The sequence below is a fragment of the Balaenoptera borealis genome (assembly GCF_965194805.1).
Source record: "Balaenoptera borealis genome assembly, chromosome: 10".
Lineage (NCBI taxonomy): Eukaryota > Metazoa > Chordata > Mammalia > Artiodactyla > Balaenopteridae > Balaenoptera > Balaenoptera borealis.
Genome location: NC_138874.1, coordinates 64,005,652 through 64,029,475, shown reverse-complemented (window position 1 = coordinate 64,029,475; position 23,824 = coordinate 64,005,652). Strand labels below are relative to the sequence as shown.

Here is a 23,824-nt window from a genome sequence, read left to right as displayed (position 1 = left end):
TATGAAAATAGAATATTTTTTCACATCATATACAAAAATAAACTCAAAATGGATTAAAGACCTAAATGTAAGATATGAAACATAAAACTCCTAGAGGAAAGCATATTTAAAAGCTTTTGCACAGCCAAGTAAACCAACAAAAAGGTAACCTACTGAATGGAAGAAGATATTTGCAAACAATATGTCTGATAAGGGGTTAATGTCCAAAATATATAAAGAACACATACAACTTAATATCAGAAAAACACAACCTGATTTTAAAATGGGCAGAAGACCTGAATAGTCATTTTTCCAAAGAAAACATACAGATGGCCAATAGGCACATGAAAAGATGTTCAACATCACGAATCATCAGGGAAATGCAAATCAAAACCACAATGAATGAGGTATCACCTCACACCTGTCAGAATGGCTATTGTCAAAAAGACAAGAAATGACAAGTATTGGCAAGGATGTGGAGAAAAGGAAACCCTTGTGCATTGCTAGTGGGAATGTAAATTGGTGCAGCCATTATGGAAAACAGTATGGAGGTTTCTCAAAAGACTAAAAATAGAGTTGCCATATGATCCAGCAATCCCACTCCTGGGCATATACCCAGACAAAACTATATTTCGAAAAGATACATGCACCCTTATGTTCATAGCAGCACTATTTAGAATAGTCAAGACATGGAAACAACCTAAATGTCCATCAACAGATGAATGGATAAAGAAGATGTGGTGTATATATATACAATGGAATATCACTCAGCCATAAAAAAGAATGAAATAATGCCATTTGCAGCAACATAAATGGACCTAGAGATTATCATACTAAGCAAAGTAAGTCAGAAACAGAAAGACAAATACCATATGATATCACTTACATGTAGAATCTAAAATACGACACAAATGAACATATCTATGAAACAGAAACAGACTCACAGACATAGACACACTTGTGGTTGCCAAGGTGGGTCGGGGGGGAGGATTGTGAGTTTGGGATTAGCAGATGCAAAGTAGTATATATCAGATGGATAAACGACAAGGTCCTATATTCAATAGGGATACTGAACTATATGCAATATCCTGTGATAAGCTATAATGGAAAAGAATATGAAAAAGAATATATAGAGAGCTGTAACTGAGCCACTTTGCTGTACAGCAGAAATTAACACAACACTGTAAATCAACTATACTTCAATAAAAATTTTTAAAGAAAATATACTAATTAGACCAACATAAAAAATAAAATTAAAATGCCATCATTCAATCAGATGCTAGATTTATTCACATTTATATAAGCTGTTTCATAACTTAAAAGGTATATTTTATACTTTTGCTTTTCCTACTTGCCCAAATGCAACTGTCTAGTGAATATAAACCCAGTCTACGTTTTTAAACTTTTTGCTGTGTATGTATACATGTATTTGTATCCAAGAATAATCAGTATTATTTACTATTTTATCCCTTATTTTCATAATTATCACACTATAAAACTATTTAGGCAACTTGATGTTTCACTGAACAGGATTCTGTATCTTAAAGCTCAAAATTATGAAAACCATTTTAAAGTTAGAGGTTCACAGACGCCAGGCTTTTCCTCAAAAACTCAGGTTACCAATGTGGCATTCAGATGCTCAACTGGGTACTCTCAGATCTTGTGACATCTTGTTGCTCCACATCCACAGGTGACTTGGTCACAACACCTGAGTCCCATGCACCAGCTCTCAGCTAAAGGGATGCTGTGGGCTGCAGAGCTGATCCAACATCCTCCTGGGGCTCTTTAGAGTGCAACAGCTGGGCCTGCAGCTCCACTGGAAGTTCCTACCTTAACTGGAGAAAGCTCAGGAGGCCTCAGTGAAGGGGCTGCTTCCAGATGTATGGAGACCAACTGATGTTGTTGATCCTTCACAGTCAGGGCTTCGGTGAAACTGGCTGCAGGAAGACATACAGCTGCTGCCCTAGCTCCACGGAGTAGAGAGCTTTGCAATAGCAGCCTTGTAGGCCTCTCATCCAAAGGCTACTGCAGTTGTGCCCTTCATGTTGCTTGTAATTGCTTTGGATTCAGTAACTTCTGTTGGATGGTTGTCTTGCTGCTATTGTGTTTGTTGGTTTTGTGTTCCATACTCCAGCCCAGCTTTCTACACATTGCTATAAGCTGTTGGTTAGGGGCTATAACACTGCTGGGCACAGCTACCCTACCAGAAAGGATCAACAGCTCTTGGAGCTTTCCCAAAGACAGTATTTGCAGGCTCTGGAGAGGCCTTTGCCTTCAGCTGCTGTGTGGATGACTATGGGATGACCTATGGCTATTATTTCAGAAGCTTAGAATTACTTCCTAGAGCCACATTCTTGGTCCCAGCAGTTGACCTTTGTAGACCCTTCATCCCAAAGCTGCTGCATTTGGGAACTGGGTTGCTCTGCAGCTCCTTGCTGAATATCTTGCCCATGAGGCATTGGCAGAGACCTGACCATTATTTGCTGAGGTACATGCTGAAGCTGAGAACAGAGAGGTTCTCCATTAGTTTGGGAACACCCACCCCCCAAGCTGTTATGACTGAAGCACGGGCACCTGCTGCCCTAAATCCCCATGATTCAGGTGCATTAGACGCTGTCCTGGGACTAGGGTTTCTCTTGTTGATTCTGAGGCCGTTGAGGCAGCTGTAGAGAACATAAGCAAACCATTCTGCTGCTGTCCTTGAAATAGTGAGTAATGACAATGGACTTTCTGCTCCTGTTGCTGCTGCCTCTCCCTGCACAGTACAAACATGGTGCAGAATGAAGGGCCTTGTATGCTGGCTTTCCCCTCTCTCAGGCCTGTGCCTCTCAAAACACTGCACAGAAGATGTAGGAGGATGAAGAAGGAGTGCCGATTTGTAGCTGGCAAATGGATAGGCAGGACCAAGTTTACTTCCCATGTCACCTTGGTACTCCAAAGCACAGCTTGGTTCCTTTTTAATACCTGGGACCAGAGTGTCACATGAGCCATCCTGTTGACTGGGAACTCCCTGTGTCTCCAGAGAAGGATAGTCAGCTCTACCCAGCAGAGCCTCCTGGGCGGAAGAGAAGGTCTGTTCAGTGATGTAGTTGGGAGATTCTACCTGGAGGCTTAAAAGTGAATGATCTTGGACAAGGAACTCACATGGTTTCCTAGCAGCAAACGTTCTGTGTCTCTCTCTAGGTGGTAAGTTGGGCATTTTTGTTCTGGAACCAGTTCTGAAGAGAATAGTGTTTTATCAAATTTACTTATCTGGTCGTATTCCACAATGTATTTCCATAATGTAGGAGAGGATTTTGTAGTTAAGCCTAGGCTCAGCATTATCACTGACTATCCTCCTGACCTTGAGTAAGACAAAAAATAACGGCGATCTTTCCTGCGGCTGCACATGTGATTATGGAAGTCATGCTGTACACAGTTCCAAAATCCCTCCCCCTCCACCATATGTAGTGGTCCTTCTGTACTTGCAAACCTAGGCCTTTCAAAATCTCCCTTCAACCTGTTTGCAATCCTCTGCATTTAGACAAAACTGACTCCCAGCTGTTCTCTAAACCCAACAAAATTTCCCCATAATTTTAAAATTTTACTCAGGCTGCTTCACCAGAATGAACTCATGACTGAATATATTCTAAATTATGTTCTTAAATCCATTGTTTTCAAAGGCTACATATAAACAAGCAAGAGACTGAGTCATAAGTTGACTGTTTATTTTATATGTGACCCTAAGTATTTCATTTAACATCTCTAGTCTCCATTTTTTTTATCCTCCCTAAAATGAGGACGATTATACAGGCCAACCATAATCACTAGGACTTTGTGGGAGGTGGAAATGATAAAATTCTCTTTTGGACAATCCATCCCAATAAGCCATGGTTGCTATAAGGCAGTTAAGAGTCACACAGCACAGGCCATAGTGTCAGGGGGCCTTCTGTAATTTGCTCACTCCTGGAACTGCACCCCCTCCCACCATCTCCAAGTTCAGAACTGCTTTAGGCCGTGAGTTGCACTGAAGCTAGAAGGATTTCCGATACACTCATGATGACTGTTTAAGGCAAAACTCTGACTGGGAACAATGAACCAGACACCTCCAAACATGCTCTCATTTTCTCTTCACAACTCCACAACCTAGATAATTTTACAAAAAGTTGAGTTGCAAGAGTCAATTTATCAAATGTTACAGAGCCAATTAGAAGGTTGATTTCACGAGGACCCAAGTGAAAAACACGTGCTCACTTTCTCTGATCTAACAGACTCCCATGATCCTCCCCCCGGTTGTGCTTACTTCCTGAACACATCCTGGGCACTTTCTCTAAACACATGGAACTCAATTCAATTGAACATATTTGGACGGCTGTATCTGTGAACTTCCTGTTATAAGTCTCTCTAATAAGTATGGAGGATTAAGAAATGATTAAAAAAGCAGTTTGACCTTGCGAAACCCAAATGATCATAAATCCGAAAATGTATAGTATTAACAGTGTTTAAGTACATTACCTTATTCAGATTTTTCTACTTATTTGTATAAATTGTAGAAAATACCTTGAGACAAATGAAAATGAAAAACGTAATACCAAAGCTTATTTTCCTTGAAATGTTTCCAGTTCATGAAACTTTTATAATATGATTACATCATTACATACATAGTATTTGCCTATACTTTTATCCTCCAAAGCTACTCTTTCATGCCCTTTCTTATTTCCACTAAGATAATTTATTCCTATTGTCAAGCAACCAATTCAATGATTTACAAACAATTATAGAAGAAATATGGAAATTCATAATTGTGTATATACTAAAAAAAGTACAACTCTAATGAAATTTCATGCAGCTATTGCCAATCTTTTCCAAAAACAATCGTATCAGAGTTCTCCAAACAAAGAGTCATGAAGCACATACATACTAAAGCTGTGAGGTATTGTGCCAAATGGTGGGACACTATCAAACCTAGTCCCTTCTCTAGCACTTCAGACTTGTGTATCCAACTGTTCACTTTCTATCTCCTCTGGGAGGTCTAATTGGCATACTAAACTTAATATGTTCAAAGTGAAACTCCTAATGCCTCTGGTAAAAAATGACTCCATTCCCAGGCCGCCCTATCCTAAAAGCAACTCCAATCTTTGGTTTGCTTAAGCCAAAATTTTGGAGCCCTCTTTGTTGGATATACAGTGAGAGAATGCAGAGATCTCTCAGCAAACTATCATCTCCACCTTCAAAATAATGAAAATCTTCCCAGTTCTCTATACTTCTACAGCCAGCACCCTAGTCCAAACCATGATTGCCCCTATCCCAGATAGTTACAATAGATTCTTAACTGATTTCTGCTTCCAGACTTGCTTCATAATAGTCTATTCTCCCATAAAACTCATACATAACATATTCTACCCACATTGAGATGAACAAGGAAAGTGATCAGGAAAGTTCACAAAAGTGAACACTTTGTTCTAGATGATAAAATGTTATCAAACTTCTATAATTCTTTACATTTTCCATACTGTCTATAAAAAAGACATATCCGGATGCATCAAGAAAAAAGGGAGGGAGCTTCCCTAGTGGCACAGTGGCTGGGAATCCGCCTGCCACTGCAGGGGACACGGGTTTGAACCCTGGTCCAGGAGGATCCCACATGCCGCGGAGCAGCTAGACCCGTGCGCCACAACTACTGAGCCTGCACTCTAGAGCCCATGAGCCACAACTACGGAGCCCACGAGCCACAACTACTGAGGCCGCGTGCCACAACTACTGAGGCCGCGTGCCACAACTACTGAAGCCCACGCACCTAGAGCCCATGCTCCTCAACAAGAGAGGCCATTGCAGTGAGAGGCCTGTGCACTGCAACGGGGAGCGGCCCCCGCTTGCCGCAACTGGAGAAGGCCCGTGCACAGTGAAAAAGACCCAATGCAACCAAAAATAAATAATAAATAAATAAATTTTAAAAAATAAAGAAAAAAGAAAAAAGAAAGCAGAAAAAAAGGGAGAGAACCCAAATCAATAAAATTAGAAATGAAAAAGAAGTTACAACTGACTCCAGAGAAATACAAAGGATCATAAGAGACTACTACAAATAACTATACCAATAAAATGGACAACCTAGAAGAAATAGACAAATTCTTAGAAAGGTACAAATTCGCAAAACAAATTCTTAGAAAGGTACAATCTCTCAAGACTGAACCAGGAAGAAATAGAAAATATGAACAGACCAATTACTAGTAATGAAATTGAATCAGTAATTTAAAAACTCCTAACAAACAAAAGTCCAGGACCAGATGACTTCACAGATGAATTCTACCAAACATTTAGAGAAAAGTTAACATCTATCCTCTGAAACTATTCCAAAAGATTACAGAGGAAGGAACACTTCTGCACTTATTCTATGAGGCCACCATCACCCGCCCTGATACCAAAACCAGACAAAGATATCACAAAAATAGAAAATTACAGGCCAATATCATTGATAAACATAGATGCAAAAAGCCTCAACAAAATACTAGCAAACTAAATCCAACAATACTTTAAAAGGATCATACACCATGATCAAGTGGGATTTATCCCAGGGTTGCAAGGATTTTTCAATATCCACAAATCAATCAATTTGCTAATATGGTATATCATATTGAAGAATAAAAACCATATGATCATCTCAATAGATGCAGAAAAAGCTTTTGATAAAATTGAACATCGATTTATGATAAAAACTCTCCAGAAAGCAGGAATAGAGGGAACATACCTCAACATAATAAAGATCATGGGCTTCCCTGGTGGCACAGTGGTTGAGAGTCTGCCTGCCAATGCAGGGGACATGGGTTCGAGCCCTGGTCTGGAGGGATCCCACATGCCGCGGAGCAACTATACCCGTGAGCCACAATTACTGAGCCTGCGCGTCTGGAGCCTGTGCTCCGCAACAAGAGAGGCCGCAATAGTGAGAGGCCCGCGCACCGCAATGAAGAGTGGCCCCCGCTTGCCACAACTAGAGAAAGCCCTCGCACGGAAATGAAGACCCAACACAGCCATAAATAAATAAATAAATAAATACTTTTAAAAAAATAAAAAATAAATAAAACTAGGGTAGGGATTGTCTTCAAATGTATGATTGGGATGCACAATTCATCATTAGTAAATGTACGTTCTTTTTCTTCTTCTCTTCATTTTGTTCCTTTTATTTCATGATGACCACTTTCTTTAATTGGAGATCATGAAAAATGTATAAATGGAAAGAGAAAAGCATTGGGGAATACTGATAATATATAGAAAAAGATGGTTAACCATTCGTAAAAGATGTTTTTAAAGTACAGCCCTACCTCATACCTATTGATAATAAAACTAAAAATGGGTTAAAGGTCTATCTTTAAAATTATGATGAAAAAAATGAGATTTATGATCTTCAAGGTAGGAAAAGATTTCTTTAGTCTAACAAAAAGTCACACATTATAAAGGGAAAAGACTGATGAAAAGATACTCAGCCTCAAATGTAATTGAAGTAAACCAACTCACATCCATCTGATAATTAACAATTTAAATGTGTGGGGGTGAAATGGGGGAAGAATGACAAAGATGAAAGGAAACAGGAAACTAGCATCAGGGTTAGTATCAACTGTTAGAACCATTTTGGAAGTAATTTTATTATACACAATCAAATTCAAAATGTAGCATACCCTTCACAGCAATCAAATAAAGGGCATTTGAAAACAGTAGGAAAGTTCTGTAGTGAGTTTATATATGAATGATAAAAACAATAACAAAAAATAGGATTCAACTATATGCTGTCTACAAGAGACATATTTTAGATCTAAGGACACACATTGGCTCAAAGTGAAAAGACGGAAAAAGATATTCTATGTAAATGGTAACCAAAAGAGAACAAGGGTAGCTATACTAATCAAATAAAATATACTTTAAGTCAAAAACTGTTGTTAGAGACAAAGAAGGACATTATATAATGATAAAAGGGTCAATTCACTGAGGAGATATAACAATTTAAAATATTTATGCCCCAAACTTCAGAGCTCCCAAATATATAAAGCAAATACTGACAGAATTGAAGGGAGAAATAGGCAACAACGTAATAGTAGAAAACTTCAATGCCCCACTTTCAATAATGGATTAAAAAAAAACAGAAGATCAATAAGGAAATACTGGACTTGAACAACACTACAGACTAATTGAACATAACGGTCATATACAAAACATGCCACCTAATAGAGTACACATTCTTCTCAAGTACACATGAACACATCACGTTAGGCCACAAAACAAGGTTTAACAAATTCAAGAACCCTGAAATTATACAAAGTATATTTTCCAATCACAATGGAATGAAACAAGAAATCAAAGAATCTAAAAAGATGAATGGATAAAGAAGATGTGGCACATACATACAATGGAATATTACTCAGCCATAAAAAGGAACGAAATTGAGTTATTTGTAATGAGGTGGATGGACCTAGAGTCTGTCATACAGAGTGAAGTAAGTCAGAAAGAGAAAACCAAATACCGTATGCTAATGCACATATATGGAATCTAAAAAAATGGTACTGATGAACCTAGTGGCAGGGCAGGAATAAAGACGCAGACGTAGAGAAAGGACTTGAGGACACAGAGGGGGAAGGGGAAGCTGGGACGAAGTGAGAGAGTAGCACTGACATATAAACACTACCAAACGTAAAATGGATGGCTAGTGGGAAACTACTGCACAGCACAGGGAAATCAGCTTGATGCTTTGTGATGACCTAGAGGGGTAGGATAGGGAGGGTGGGAGGGAGGCTCAAGAGGGAGGGGATATGGGGATATATGTATAAATATAGCTGATACACTCTGTTGTACAGCAGAAACTAACACAACATTGTAAAGCAATTATACTTCAATAAAGATATTTTAAAAAGTAAAAAAAAAATAATAAAAAACAGTGGATATATGTATTCGTATAACAGATTCACTTTACTGTACACCTGAAACTAACACAACATTGTTTATCAATTATACCCCGATAAAAATTTTTAAAAGAACTACTGGGTGTAAGATAGGCTAGAAGGATGTGTAGTACAAACAGGGAATATAGCCAATATTTTGTAATAACTCTAAATGGAGTATAACCTTCAAACATTTTATAAAAAATTATGACTTTTTTGAATTTTTAAACTTTTTAAAATAATAAATAATAAATTCCCTTCTATTAAAAAAATCAATAGCAGAAGGAAAACTGGAAGATCCATAAATCTGTGGAAATCAATCAACACACTCTTAAACAACCAATGGGTCAAAGAAGTTGCAAGGGAAATCAGAAAATACCTTGAGACAAATGAAAATGAAAAACATAACACCAAAAATTATGGGATGCAGTGAAAACAGTGCTAAAGGAAGTTTTATAGCTGTGAATGTTTATAGCTGTAAATATTTTAAAACCTTAAATCAACAATCTAACTTTATACCTCAAGAGACTAGAAAAAGAACTAAACCCAGACTTAGAAGATGAAAGGATATAACAAAGCAGAGAGAGATAAACAAAATAGAGAATTTTTTAAAAACTGAAAAGATCAACAAAACTAATACAGTCATCCCTCAGTATCCACAGGCGATTGGTTCCAGGAACCCACACAAATGCCAAAATTCGAGGAAGCTCAAGTACTTTATACAAAATGATGTAGTACAGCATGATGCAAAACCCATGAATATGGAGGGCCAACTGTATATTTACTGAAAAAAATCTGCAGATAATAAGACCCACACAGTTCAAACTCATGTTGTTCAAGGGTTAACTGCAGTTGTTTTTTGAAGGAGTAAAATTGACAGGTCCTTGACTAGATAAAAAAAAAAGATTCAAATAAAAATCAGAAATGAGAGCATTACAACTAATGTCATAGAAATGAAAGTGATTACAAGTGAATGCTATGAATACTTGTACACCAACTAATTGGATAACCTAGAAGAATGGATAAATTTCTGGAAACATATAACCTACCAAGACTGAATCATGAAGAAAATCTGAACAGACCAATAACAAGTAACGAGATTGAATAAGTAATCAATAATCAAAAATCTCCCAACAAAGGAAAAGCCATCTCCAGATGGCTTCACTGGCGAATTCTACCAAACATTTAAAAAATTAATGCCAATCTATTTCAAGCTCTTCCCAAAAAGACCGAAGAGGAGAGGACACTTCCAAACTCATTTTAGAGGCCAGCATTACCCTGAAACCAAAACCAGACCGCCCCCCACAAAAAAAAACCACTGGAAGAAAACTACAGAACAATATCCCTAATGAATATTGATGCAAAATCCTTAAAATACTAATGAACCAAATTCAACAGCACATTAAACAGTTTTACACCATGACCAAGTGGGATTTATAAGGACAGTTTAATATACACCCCCCTCAAATCAATGTAATATATTACATTAACAGAAAGAAAAAAACACATTATCATCTAAACTGATGCAGAAAAAGCATTTGACAAATTTCAACACCCATTCATCATAAAAACACTCAACAAACTATGAATAGAAGGAAACTACCTTCACACGAAAGCAAAATGTGAAAAACCCACAACAAACATAATACTCAAAGGTGAAAGACTGAAAGCTTTTCCTCTAAGATCAGGAACAAGGCAAGGATGCCTGCTTTCACTTCTATTCTACATAGTACTGCAAGTTCTAGCCAGAGCAATTCGGATAGAAAAATAAATTAAAAAGGCATCCACATCAGAAAGGAAGAAGTAGAATTATCTCTGTTCACAGATGACATGATCTCATATGTAGAAAAACCTAAAGATCACACACACACACACACACACACACACACACACACAGAGTGTTAAAACTAATTAACAAATTCAGCAAAATTGCAGGATACAAAAATCAATGCACAAAAATAACTTGCGGGCTTCCCTGGTGGTGCAGTGGTTGAGAATCTGCCTGCTAATGCAGGGAACACGGGTTCGAGCCCTGGTCTGGGAAGATCCCACATGCCGTGGAGCAACTAGGCCCGTGAGCCACAACTACTGAGCCTGCGCGTCTGGAGCCTGTGCTCCGCAACAAGAGAGGCCACGATAGTGAGAGGCCCACGCACCGCAATGAAGAGTGGCCCCCGCTTGCCACAACTAGAGAAAGCCCTCGCACAGAAACAAAGACCCAACACAGCCAAAAGTAAATAAATAAATAATAAAATATTTAAAAAATAAATAAAAAATAACTTGCATTTTTATACACTAACAATGAACAACCCAAAAAGAAAATTTTTTTAAAAATCTCATTTACAACAGCATCAAAAGAATAAATTATGAATAAATCTAACCAAGGAGGTATACACTGAAAATTACAAAACATTGCTGAAGGAAATTAAAGAAGACACAAATAAATAGAAAGATATATGTGTTTGTGGATTGGAAGACTAATATTGGTAGGATGTCCATATTACCCAAAGTGATCTACAGAGTCAATGCAATCCCTACTAAAATCCCAAAGGGATATTTTTACAGATATAGAAAAATTCATTTGGAATCTCAAGGGACCCTGAATAGCCAAAACAACCTTGAAAAATAAGAACTTAGAGGTCGCACACTTTCTGATTTCAAAACTTATTACAAAGCTACAGTGATCAGAACAGTGTGGTGCTGGCATAAAAACAGACATATAGACCAATGAAACAGAACAGACAGCCCAGAAATAAACCCTCACATGTATGTTCAAATAATTTTTGATAAGGGTGCCAAGACCTTTCAATGGAGAAAGATTAGTCTTTTCAGTAAATGGTGCTGGGAAAATTGGATATCCACATGCAAACGAATGAAGTCAGACACTAACATCATATACAAAATCAACTCAAAAATGGATCAAAGAGGTAAATGTAAGAACTATAAAATTTCTAGAAGAAAAATGGCAAAATCTTCATGTCATCGGATTTGGCAATGATTTCTTAGACACCAAAAGCACAGGCAACAAGATAAAAAATAAGTTGGACTACATCAAAATTTAAAACTGTGCATCAAAAGACACAATCCACAGATTGAAAAGGCAACCTAAGGAATGGGAGAAAATATCTCCATATCTGATAAGGAGTTAATGTTCAGAATACAGGAAGCTCCTGCAACTCAACAACATTAAAACAAATAACCTGATTTTTTAAATGGGCAAATGACTTGAATAAATATTTCTCAAAAAAAGATATACAAATGGCTATTAAGTACATGAAAAGATGTTTAATATTACTAATTATTAGGAAAATGCAAATCAAAACCATCATGAGATACCACCTTGCACCCTTCAGGATGGCTACTATCAAAAAAAAAAAATAGAAAATAACTGCAGTGTTGGCAAGGATATGGATAAATTGGAACCCGTGTGCACCGTCATTGGGACTCTAAAAAGGTGTAACTACTATGAAAAACAGTATGGCAGTTTCTCAAAAATTAAAAATAAAATTACGATATGATCTTGCAATTCCACTTTGGGGCATATACACAAAAGAAGTGAAAGCAGGTCCTTGAACTGAAATTTGTACACCCATGTTCACAGCAGCATTATTCACAATAGCCAATAGATGGAAGCAACCCCAGTGTCCATAAACGGATGAATGGACAAACAAAATGTGGTATATACATAAAATGAAATATTATTCAGCCTGAAAAAGAAAAAAATCTGACACATGCTACAACACGGACGAACCCTGAGGACATTATGCTAAGTGAAATCAGCCGGTCACAAAAAGAAAATACTGTATGATTCAACTTATATGGGGTATCTAGAGTGATCAAATTTATAGAAACCTAAAGCAGAATGTTGGTTGCCAGGAGCTGAGGGAAGAGGACAATGAGGCGTTATTGTTTAATGAGTACAAAGTTTCAGTTTTTCAAGAAGAGTTCTGTAGATGGATGGTGATGGTGGTAACACAACAATGTGAACATACTTAATGCCACTGAACTGAACACTTAACGGTTCTGATGGTAAATTTTGTTAATGTGTTTTACCATAATAAAGTAATCCAAGAAAATATTCCAGAAATAGAAGACCTGAATCTATTGAATGAATCAAGTGTACTAAAGAAAATTAACTCAGGATGACTAACACCAAGACATATCCTAAAAAAACTATTAGACTGTAAAGATAAAAATTCCTCAGTGTTTCCAGGAAAAAAAAAAATTTTAAAGGGAATTTATATAGAATATTGATTTATAAAAAACATACAAATTAAGGCAACGTTAGCACAGGATTTTCAAGAAACTTAAGGAAAGAATATGTGAACTAAAGATATTATATATTGAGTAAAATAGCTAGCTAGTGGGAAGCAGCCGCATAGCACAGGGAGATCAGCTCGGTGCTTTGTGATCACCTAGAGGGGTGGGATAGGGAGGGTGGGATAGGGAGGATGAGAGGGAGGGAGATGCAAGAGGGAAGAGACATGGGAACATATGTATATGTATACCTGATTCACTTTGTTATAAAGCAGAAACTAACACACCATTGTAAAGTAATTATGCTCCAATAAAGATGTTAAAAAAAAAAAAAAAGATATTATATTGAGCCGAGGGGGAATTGGCCTCCTTCCTTAGCTGAGGCTCTTCCTCAGCTGAGGTGCAGAGCAGAACACTGCCCGTCTGGTCTGAAGGTTAGATTTGATCCAGCCTCTGTCTCTTTCCGCTCATGCCCTTGGGCAAGGCACTTACTGTCTTCCAACTTCTGTTACGTCCCAAGGTAAAAGAGGTAAATGATAACTACCACCCTACATAGGAATTATGACACTCAGAGCAAATAATTTACGGCACCGTCTCCAAGGGGTGAAATGACATGCTTATTACCATCACAAAAAGACAGAAAAGGTTTGTCCCAAAGAGATGGATTTTACAAAACTGGGGCTTCTTTCCCTAATTGTCTTCTGACCCTTCCTGTTGATTGTGGGATTGGGCTCAACCCAGATGAGATTAACAACATTCCCTGTCACATCTCTGCACAAACCGGAGGGTTAACCTCCGGTTTGTGCAGAGATCACTCCATACTATTCTCATTTCCTAGTCTTCATTGAGGAAACATTTATGGGGAATGGGAAGGAAATTACCATTATCTGTGTTTGAGACATTCCTTGACCACTGTCTGGATTTCTGTCCCCATACAGTAACTAATCTAATCTTCACACTCCAGCAAGCTGAAGTGCCTGAGTATTACCATAGGTTGTGAGCTGTTCTCACTGGGCAGTCCCCTCACTGCAGACTGAGAGACCCCAAATCCGGATCTCTGCTTGCACAAAGTGAAGAGGAGCTCTTCACGAAAAAGTTTTAATTTGGAAATTCCAGGGTAATTTTTCCCATTCAGCAATCTTTAGTCTTTGTCGACTGCTTTGGGATTATTTCAGACCAAGTTAGGGAGGCCTGGATCTTTTTCTACTTTGCTGAGCTGATGAAAATAATTAACCTGATGACCGCATCACTCAACTCTGATATATAGCAACACCTGGCCAATTTCACTTCATCCACCCACCCATTCCACTCATCTCCTCAACAACCGCCCGCCCCCATTATTCTGAAATGAATCCCAGACATATCATTTCATTCAAAAATACTTCCATATAGGGCTTCCCTGGTGGCGCAGTGGTTGAGAATCTGCCTGCCAATGCAGGGGACATGGGTTCGAGCCCTGGTCTGGGAGGATCCCGCATGCCGCGGAGCAACTGGGCCCGTGAGCCACAACCACTGAGCCTGCGCGTCTGGAGCCTGTGCTCCGCAGCAGGAGAGGCCGCGATGGTGAGAGGCCAGCGCACCGCGATGAAGAGTGGCCCCCGCTTGCCGCAACTAGAGAAAGCCCTCGGACAGAAACGAAGACCCAACACAGCCATAAATAAATAAATAAATCTTTAAAAAAAAAAAAAAAAACTTCCATATATATATCTCTAAAATATAGAAATCTTTTTTAAACCAGCTCCATGTTGTTGAATATTTAGGTTGGTTCTACCTTTTCTTTTTTTCCAGTTTTGAGCTATAGTTGACAAGAAATCCCTTTTAATGTAACAAAAAGTTCATCTTTAAATCCCCGAGCCTCTCAGAAAGTCCTACTGCCAAATTCCACTGTACAGAAACCACAGACAATTACATCAGTGACATGAGCTGTCCCCAGCCTATAAATCTATGTTTTTTAAAGATGAAAGCTCAGACCCCTGCAAAACACTAGTACACCAGGTAGGCTGCCTCCCACCAAAGAAACTCACCATTGGAACCCATATTGAATCTCTAGTCCAGGGTCTTTTGGAGTGAAAAAGTGATGAGCTCTGGAGCAGCACCAATACACCCCTGAGGTGCGCACGGTAGATAAACCTTAGATGCAGCCCCAGACGTGGCTCCGCCTCAGACACGCCTCTCAATCACTTCACTGGAACCACCTTTTCAAAACCCCACCTAATCCACCTTTTCAAAACCCAGTTTCTGTTCATTGATGACCAACTGAATCTAATTTTCTTATTTAATCCCCATAATACCCTTTTAAACTATGTATTATTTTATCCCCAGTTAGACTTGAGAACACTGGGGGCAGAGAGGTTTAGACCAAAGTGAGCCTCTGACCAAGGCAGTGTGACCTCTGACCTCATACTTGTCACTATCATCCTATTATGTTATAGGCTACAGGCCATGTGAGAACAGAAGCTTTGTCAGGCTCACAGATGACCCATATCGCTTTATTATAGCATTGACTACGGGATACTCAGATCGGAGAGGCCAGAAACTAATAATGAATAAGGATTATGAACACTACATTATTTGCTAGTTCATCTTATTCTTAAAACAACGCTTTGAGATTACCAAAACCTCCATTTTACAGATGAGGAAACTTCAGGCCTTTGGGGTTTTCTTCCCAAATGTGTGGGAGGTTATTTTATACCCTAGGTATGGAAAAAAAAAAAAAAAACAACATATGCTTGACAGCTGTTTCAGATTAATTCATCTGACTTCAGAAGTATTCACATGTCCCCCTTTCTATTTAAATAAATCACTGCAAATTTATGTGGCAAGCCCAAAGAATAAATCTTTCACACATAACCTTACTTAAATCTTATAGCGGCCCTATATAGATATATAGCATTTATACCCATCGATTCTCAGAAGAGGAAAATTCCTAGAGGACCATAAAGCAGATAAAAGTAAGGTGGTTTTTGTTTTTTTTTAAAGTAAGGTTTTTTTTAATTAAGCAAGTTAATAGCTGAGATGCAGGTGGAGGGAGAGCCCGTGTTTCTGATTTGATTCCAAAATAGATCATGACTCACCAACCAAAATAAGGAAAAACCACGAGGAACAGACTTGATGGGCAGATGAAATCCTGGGAGGTCACATTAGTGAGTTATGACTATAGCTGGGTCCTATGCCGTGTGTTTGGAGTCAGAGGCATTGATAGCCCAACCAGCCCATTTGGGCGGTACCAGGTGCTTTGAGGTAGTTGAAGAGAATATTTTGGGGGCTGGAAGTATTGAAGAAGTTTGGAGACCAAGAGAGCAGAGCAAACCAAAATAAGGTGGACCTAACCTGATTTCTCTGGCTTTTTTTCTCCCAATAGTTCAAAGTTCAGATCAACTTTTTTTTGGTTTTATTTTTTTCTCTCAGAAGCTTGAATTCACACTCGGTGGCCTCCTCCATGAAGCTCCTTCCAAAAACCATTTTTACCAGACACCTTCACTTCCTTGCTTTACATTTTTTTCTCAATTCCAGTCAATCCTGCCTCCCTTCCCACTCCATTATTTAGAGGTTGCCGGCAAAAGCCAACAAATCAGTGCCTCAAATGCCCAAGCTTACGGTTAATCTTCCCCACTAAGTCATCAAACATTATTGGCCATTGTTTTTTTATTCTTAAACTCTCCTACTTCAGATTCTCTAAATTAACCTTGGCTTCAAGGGATATCCACTGAGACTTTTATACTTTTAAAAAACACCTCATAACAGTAAGAGCCCAACATATACCAGGTCCTGCGTAACAGCTGTGAACAGCACAAATGCAGTCTCTGCTCTCAGAAAACCAACATTCAGGTTGAACTTTTAAAAGTACTTACCTCCCAATGATCACTTGCAAGGAAATGTCAGAACTTTCTAGAATGCCTAAAAAGGAGTTTCATGACCTGGCCACAACTTCCATTTCAGCCTCACCTCTGAGACTCTGTGGCATCCTGCAAACTCTTAGCTCCAACCAGGCTAGGCCATTTCCAGGCACTGAGATACCCTCTGCCCTCCTGGTCTATACATCTGCTTCAAGTGCTATGAAGAGCTCCAGGTGACTTTAGAAGAAAATAACCAGAAGCAAACTGATCAACATGGCAATGTGACTAAAATGATCATCTGGTGAAAAAGGCAACGTTAACAACAGATGAGTTTAAGAATGTGGTGTTCTGGGGACGTCCCTGGTGGCACAGTGGTTAAGAATCCACCTGCCAATGCAGGGGACACGGGTTCGAGCCCTGGTCCAGGAAGATCCCACATGCCGTGGAGCAACTAAGCCCATGCGCCACAACTACTGAGCCTACGCTCTAGAGCCCGCGAGCCACAACTACTGAAGCCCACGTGCCACAACTATTGAAGCCCACGTGCCACAACTACTGAAGCCCATGTGCCTAGGGCCCATGCTCCACAACAAGAGAAGCCACCACGATGAGAAGGCTGCGCACCGCAACAAAGAGTAGCCCCTGCTCGCCGCAACTAGAGAAAGCCCACACGCAGCAATGAAACCCAACACAGACACAAATTAATTAATTAATTTTTTAAAAAGAAGTATATATATTAAAAAAAAGAATGTGGTACTCTTTAGTTTTGTATTTCTTAAGTGTTCTTCCCTGGGGTTTCCACCCCCCACCCCTCCAAATTTGGGGATTTCCGCTATTTTTTGGAGCCAATGAATTTTTTTTACTCATTTTCCCCATTTTTTAAAAAAATTAATTAATTAATTTATTTATTTTTGGCTGCGTTGGGTCTTTGTTGCTGCACGCGGGCTTTCTCTAGTTGCGGGGAGCGGGGGTTACTCTTCGTTGCGGTGCGTGGGCTTCTCATTGTGGCGGCTTCTCTTGCGGAGCACGGGCTCTAGGGCACGCAGGCTTCAGTAGTTGTGCCACACGGGCTCAGTAGTTGTGGCTCACGGGCTCTAGAGCGCAGGCTCAGTAGTTGTGGCGCATGGACTTAGTTGCTCCGCAGCATGTAGGATCTTCCCAGACCAGGGCTCGAACCCGTGTCCCCCGCATTGGCAGGCGGATTCTTAACCACTGCACCACCAGGGAAGTCCCTCCCCATTGTTTTTGAGATGTTAAAAGTTAAAACTAAATGCCCCAAAATATGGTTAGTCCCCAGTTTGCCTACTTCAAAAATGTATCATTTTCCTTCTACATGGAGTTCTGAAACAGAATATTGCATTCATTAATTTATTCAATAAATATTTCTGAGATCTTACTATTGTGTTTGTTATATCGAAATTTGGGTCATTTTTTTCTGTTTTTATTTTTACAAGGATGTTGTGTTTGCCTCTAGATGATACTTTTTTTCTTTCTCAATGTATGTGATCAAAGGGAAATTTTCAGACAATTTCAATCTCTCTCACCCCTTACCCTATTCTGAAATATTGGTTATTCATGATGAGAGTTGATCTCTGTCAAACTGTATGCCATGTGCAGCAATATTGCACAAAAAGGAGTAAAATTATTCACACAGACATGAGGCTGTCTGGGAAGGTTAATCACCAAGGCCACAAGCCTAGTGGGGTCAACTGAGAACAGGCCAAAGGGCCCCATGGGAGCCCCTAAACCAGCCCTGGAAGTCCACACCTCAATTTGTGAGAGCCATATCTAATCGTAACAAATACAATGTATTATCTGAGAAATTGGTTTTAAAATCCCTTAAAAATTCTAAAAGTCAACAAAACAGGAAATGACATGTTAAAAGATTCACAGAATATTAGTATAAACAAAAAAGTTCATCTGTGACCAAGAATAAACATGTCTGACAGAGCTATCTAATGGCCCTATTGAAGTATTAAAGCCACATTCCATAAATTTGGTGAATTTGGCAAACTGATGATCAGCAAACTGGCTCTGAGCACACTGGGTTTTGTTGAGATGATTTTATGTAAATTGCCCATTGAATGAATTGGATTTTCTCAGACTGAATTCTAGCCATTTGCTTGCTTCTTCTTCTCATATAGAAGAACCATATAGATGGTTCACTGAACAATCAAAAGAAGAACAATAGTTAACATTTATTTTTTACTTTACGCTACCTCTAAACTAACCACTTCCCAAGCACATAAAAAAATCAGTGTCCTATAGCCCAAAATCCTGCAAAAAAATCTAATCATCATAACCACCACCATCATCATCATCAATCATCACCATTATTTGAATTTGAAGATTTTTTAGGTGAGGACAAACACACCCTGGCTCCCCCAGTGTTTCACCACACCCTACTAGGTTACTTCTACCTCCTTCATTCATTTAATTTAATGTCATGAGGACATTTCTGTTTGCAACCCTTGAATGCATGATCTCATAAGGTCAAAATGGTTGTACTAAAACATTAAATTATGCTGCTCATGGTACATCCCTATTGATTTGCCTGTCATCAGAACTACACTGTGCCCAACCTGAAGCCTGGACTGCACTTGTCTTGTTCACAGGTGTATCTCCAGGGCCTACCAAATGTTTATTGAATATTCGAATGAGCGATGCAACCTTTTCTCTATTCACTTTGTATTGCTCCATCAATCTTTCATCTTCTCTGCTTTCCCTGCTTCAAATTTTACCTCCCATGTACACCAGACATTTTTGCTCCACTGATTTAAAAAAAAATCATCACTGACTCACCTGGGCTAAGGGATCAAGTCAAAACTCCTCAGTTTGACACCTAATGCCATTCATGATCAGACCCTACCTGACCTTCCAGCCTCACCTTCCTTCATTCAATTTCACATTGTTCCTTCTTGCAACAACAAACTGCTCCTAATTCTCTGGATACACAATGCTCTATTCATATTTCCATAGATTGGTTTATATTGCTCTCCTCTGTTCCCCATGATCCTGGGAAAGTGTGAGGGGTGTCCTGTATCAACACATGTTCATTCCACCCTACAGCCATGTCATCAGAACTTGCCTAGGGGTACTATTATCTCTGTACCTTGTGACACTGCATTATTTGTGTATTTGTATTGGGGGGGGGGTAGAGTTTAAAATATTTTTTCCCAAGTAGATAACCAATCAATAGTTTATTTGTTCCTCCTTAATTTGAAATGTTGCTGAAGGGGAGCAGAATTTGTCACCCCAAAATATGCCACCTTGGCACAAGGATTATTTTCTGCTAAGGGCAATCAAATTTCCGAAGATTGAGGAAAAGTTCTTTTCCTCTCCCTCAACTGCCTAAATTTACACTGGCAAGGCGGCCTGTACCAGAAAGAGAGCTATTACCAGAGATATCTTTTTACCAGGAAATTTATTTGTGTAACAGGGCAACCTTGGTTTTCCAAACATCTCCTCTGCCTTCTTGTGAATGGCCTTCCTCACCACTGTATCCCCAAACCCCTGCCCCTTTCCTCATGTCAGGATGTTATATGAGTTTCAATGACCTGACTACCCTTTGAGTTTTCAAATCTGTATGGGGACTCGTATAATTCTGTTTGCTTTTTTATCCTGTTAATCTTGTTACCAATCCCCAACAGGTCAGTGACCCCTCAGTGGGTTCTTTCTTTGCCCAGAGTCACAAAGGCCAATCAAACAAAACCAGTTTCTGTATAGCAGAGGAGAAATTTTATTCACTGATCAAGGAATGGAGAAGAGAGAGCTCGTGCTCTCAAAACACCTTCTCTCTGAAGGGAGGGAGGGAATTTTAAGGGGTAGGAGGCAGGCATATCATCAGGGCTCTAGGAAAGGGGCAGAGATTTCCAGGGCCAGGCAGGGGCAGCTGGAGCATGTGCAGTCTTCCATGCTTCTTTGCACAATGCATGAATTGTGCCAAGCAGAGTACAGATCTCCCGCTTGGGGCAGAGATCTTAGCATGGTAATGAAGCAAAGGTAACTTTCCAGGCACCTCCAGGTCTCATCTATGCAGGTATGTGCCTGTGGTCAAGTCAGAGCCAGTTCAGGGTGGTTGACCACTACATCTCTCTAAGCACAGCTGCAAAACATCTCTCTCAAATACCAGGTGCTTTTGAAACAAACACAGAGATAAATCAAGGCAAGGATCCTTTAGCCCTCAGGGGCTGATATGGGTGACAATCTTTTTTAAATCAGTTTAATTATTAGATCAGCCAAAAAGCCTAGAAGGGAAGAAGAGAATATTTTTCTGCCTGCACATTATCTTTATCATAAAATAAATGCTTGGGTATATATCAGATCTATTTCTGGAGTATCATTTTCCATTGGTTTATTTGATTCGCATGTCGAATACCAAATGCTTTTAATTATTATAGTTCATCATCATGTGTCTTCATACCTAGTAGGCCAATCTAATGGGGGAAAAAAAGTATCTTATTTTTGCTTTATTTTACACATCCCAAATTGCCATTAAGGTTGAACACCTTTTCATGTTCCTTGGCTATTCAAGTTTCCTTTTTAAGGATTTCCAATTCATGTCTTTTACTTGTCTATTATATATATTGAAGAATTCCTTCTTCCAGGTCTTTCAACTTTATTTATTGTGCCTTTCAAAAGAATGACGTTTCATTTTAGTTTACCTGAAACAACATTGTAACTCAACTATATTTCAATAAAAATTTCAAAAATAAAAAAATCATAAATTCAGCAAGGTAACTTGATTTTAGGGGGACTTGGCTTCAGTTTAATCCAGAAGGATGAGATATCATGTTACTTAATCAACAGAACTCTTGACAGATGACTAGATATGAGGGCAGCCAAAGGGAAGAGTCTGGGTGCCTGGAAGAATGAAGATGATATTAATGTAAATAGGGGAGTCTTGGCGAGGACTGACTCTGTGGATAATAGTGAACTTCTTGTCTTTAAGGTGTGGTGCCGTACCTAGTAAAGGTGACCGGCAGGCAACCGGAGAGAGGCTGAGACTGGAGAGAATGTTTTAGTGTCAACCGGAGGTGAAAATTAAAGTTCAAAAAGACTGTAAACACAGAGAAGATAATAGGAAACACCTTTATGTAGGGGACAAGCAGTAAAAGAAAAGCTGAGAAAATAGAGGTATTCAGAGAGGGAGGAGAAACAAGAGGGTGATGTGATGAAGAAAGATTAGAAGCAAAGCTGTTGAGCCCTGGTAAACCTGATATTGACAGGCACTGTGGTTTATCTGGGAAATGGACTGTGTCACGCATTCTGGAAACCATTCTTTAAAACATAGCCAAATACAGTCAGGAAAAAAACGAGGAAACAACTTTGGCTGTTGCCATGTCAACTGAAAGAGTTCTGGAAATATCCCATACGTTATATATAGCATGGTCCTTAAGAGTGCTGGAACACTCGGCTACCACTTGACTTCCAGTATACCTACCCATTTACATGACTTCGGGTACTTCTCTGTGCTATTTCCTGTCTTTCAAATGAAGGGCAATAGTCTACAGCATAGAGCTGTTTTGAGAATTAAGTGAGCTAATACTTCTAAAACAATGCCTGGAACATAGTAAGTGCTCAATAAATATCAGCTATTGCTTTCACAATAGCTTTTAAAGCCCCAAGTGAAACCACCTTTTTCTCCTGAAGTCTCATCAGAACGCTTTGGCTTGATGTGCCTCCCACCTCGCATTGATGATACAGCACTTAGCACAGGGGCCTGGCAAATACGCCGAAGGCTCAGTAATATTAATCACCAAAACTTATAAAGCACTATGGGCCGGACACTTCTGTGAATGCTATTGACTGAAAGAAAAATGCACAATGTAAGAGCTACGAGTTGAGTTTATGCAGTGCCTTACTGGGGACTACAGACCAAGAGACAGCCTCTCAGATAGCTCTGAGGAGGTAAGGGGAGAGGCCAGCATATATGACTTTGGGTAATGAGCACATGCAATCAAGCACACATCTCAGTAGAAGGTCACTGCTAGTCAAGAGGAACAGGTATCTCAGTTAATGATTGTAGTGCTTTTCTAAGTATGGGAAAATGCAAGAATCTGAGTTCATAAAATTTTTTTCCTGAAATATATCTAACCATCTAAGGGCCTGTTTTGCCTGTTTTCCCAAAGCCCTGAGTGCGTCATGCTATTCTTCATCCTGAATTCCTTTCAGGGTGTCCTGTAGGTCAGCAACTGCAGTGGCTAATGACTTGCTCCTTGTACAACTGGATGGTGGGCAACATTCTTTGCTTTACAGCGGTTTTATTACAAGTACTAACTCATTTAATCCACTCAAAAGCTCTGAGGTGGGAGCCAATGCATCCCCACTTCACAGATAAGAGAAATTAAGGCACAGATGGGTAATGTAACTAGTGTGAGCTTACACAAAAAGTTACTGGCAGAGCCAGGACGTAAAAGTAAACCCAGGTATCTGTTCCACAGCCCCTTCTCGTAAGTGCTGTGCCATATAGGTCCATACATCTTTACTAATGAAGAGGAAGAGCATTATTTCTATTGACCTGAAACAAATAGACTGCCAAATACTTCTCCAGGAAAGATGGGTTTATTCTGCGATAAGCAAAGAATTACACTTTAGGGTCTGCAACCACAGTGAGCCACAGCACAAGTCGTGTGTCCCCCCCAGGGACATTGTTGTTCTTCTTACAACACTGGTAAGAAGAAAAGGAAGTTGGGAGGGCTATAAAAAACAAAGAGTCCATGGGTTTTCTTTGGCTGAGTCGTTGCCAGGAAAGAAGACAGGTCTTCTCTCTATCAGCCTCTGCTAACGTCACAGAGTGTGAGAGTTCCCCCTTCCAGTATCCCAAGTCTATTTAATTGCAGTTTCTAC

The 23,824-nt window shown here is 39.4% G+C and overlaps 1 protein-coding gene and 1 long non-coding RNA gene across 2 annotated transcripts in view; both read right to left on the bottom strand.

The window, feature by feature from the left end:
* LOC309604741 (olfactory receptor class A-like protein 1) overlaps nucleotides 1-2,431 on the bottom strand; it is a gene marked incomplete at its 5' end in the record, with an annotated part of 46,138 nt that extends 43,707 nt beyond the window's left edge. Inside the window, 2 exon segments of the mRNA XM_082339678.1 lie at nucleotides 1,810-1,916; nucleotides 2,317-2,431. Of these exon segments, the coding sequence (XP_082195804.1) occupies nucleotides 1,810-1,916; nucleotides 2,317-2,431 (222 nt within the window).
* Nucleotides 1-23,824, bottom strand: part of LOC309636346 — a 114,123-nt gene that overhangs the window by 58,330 nt on the left and 31,969 nt on the right. The gene's annotated exons all lie outside the window — the stretch shown is intronic.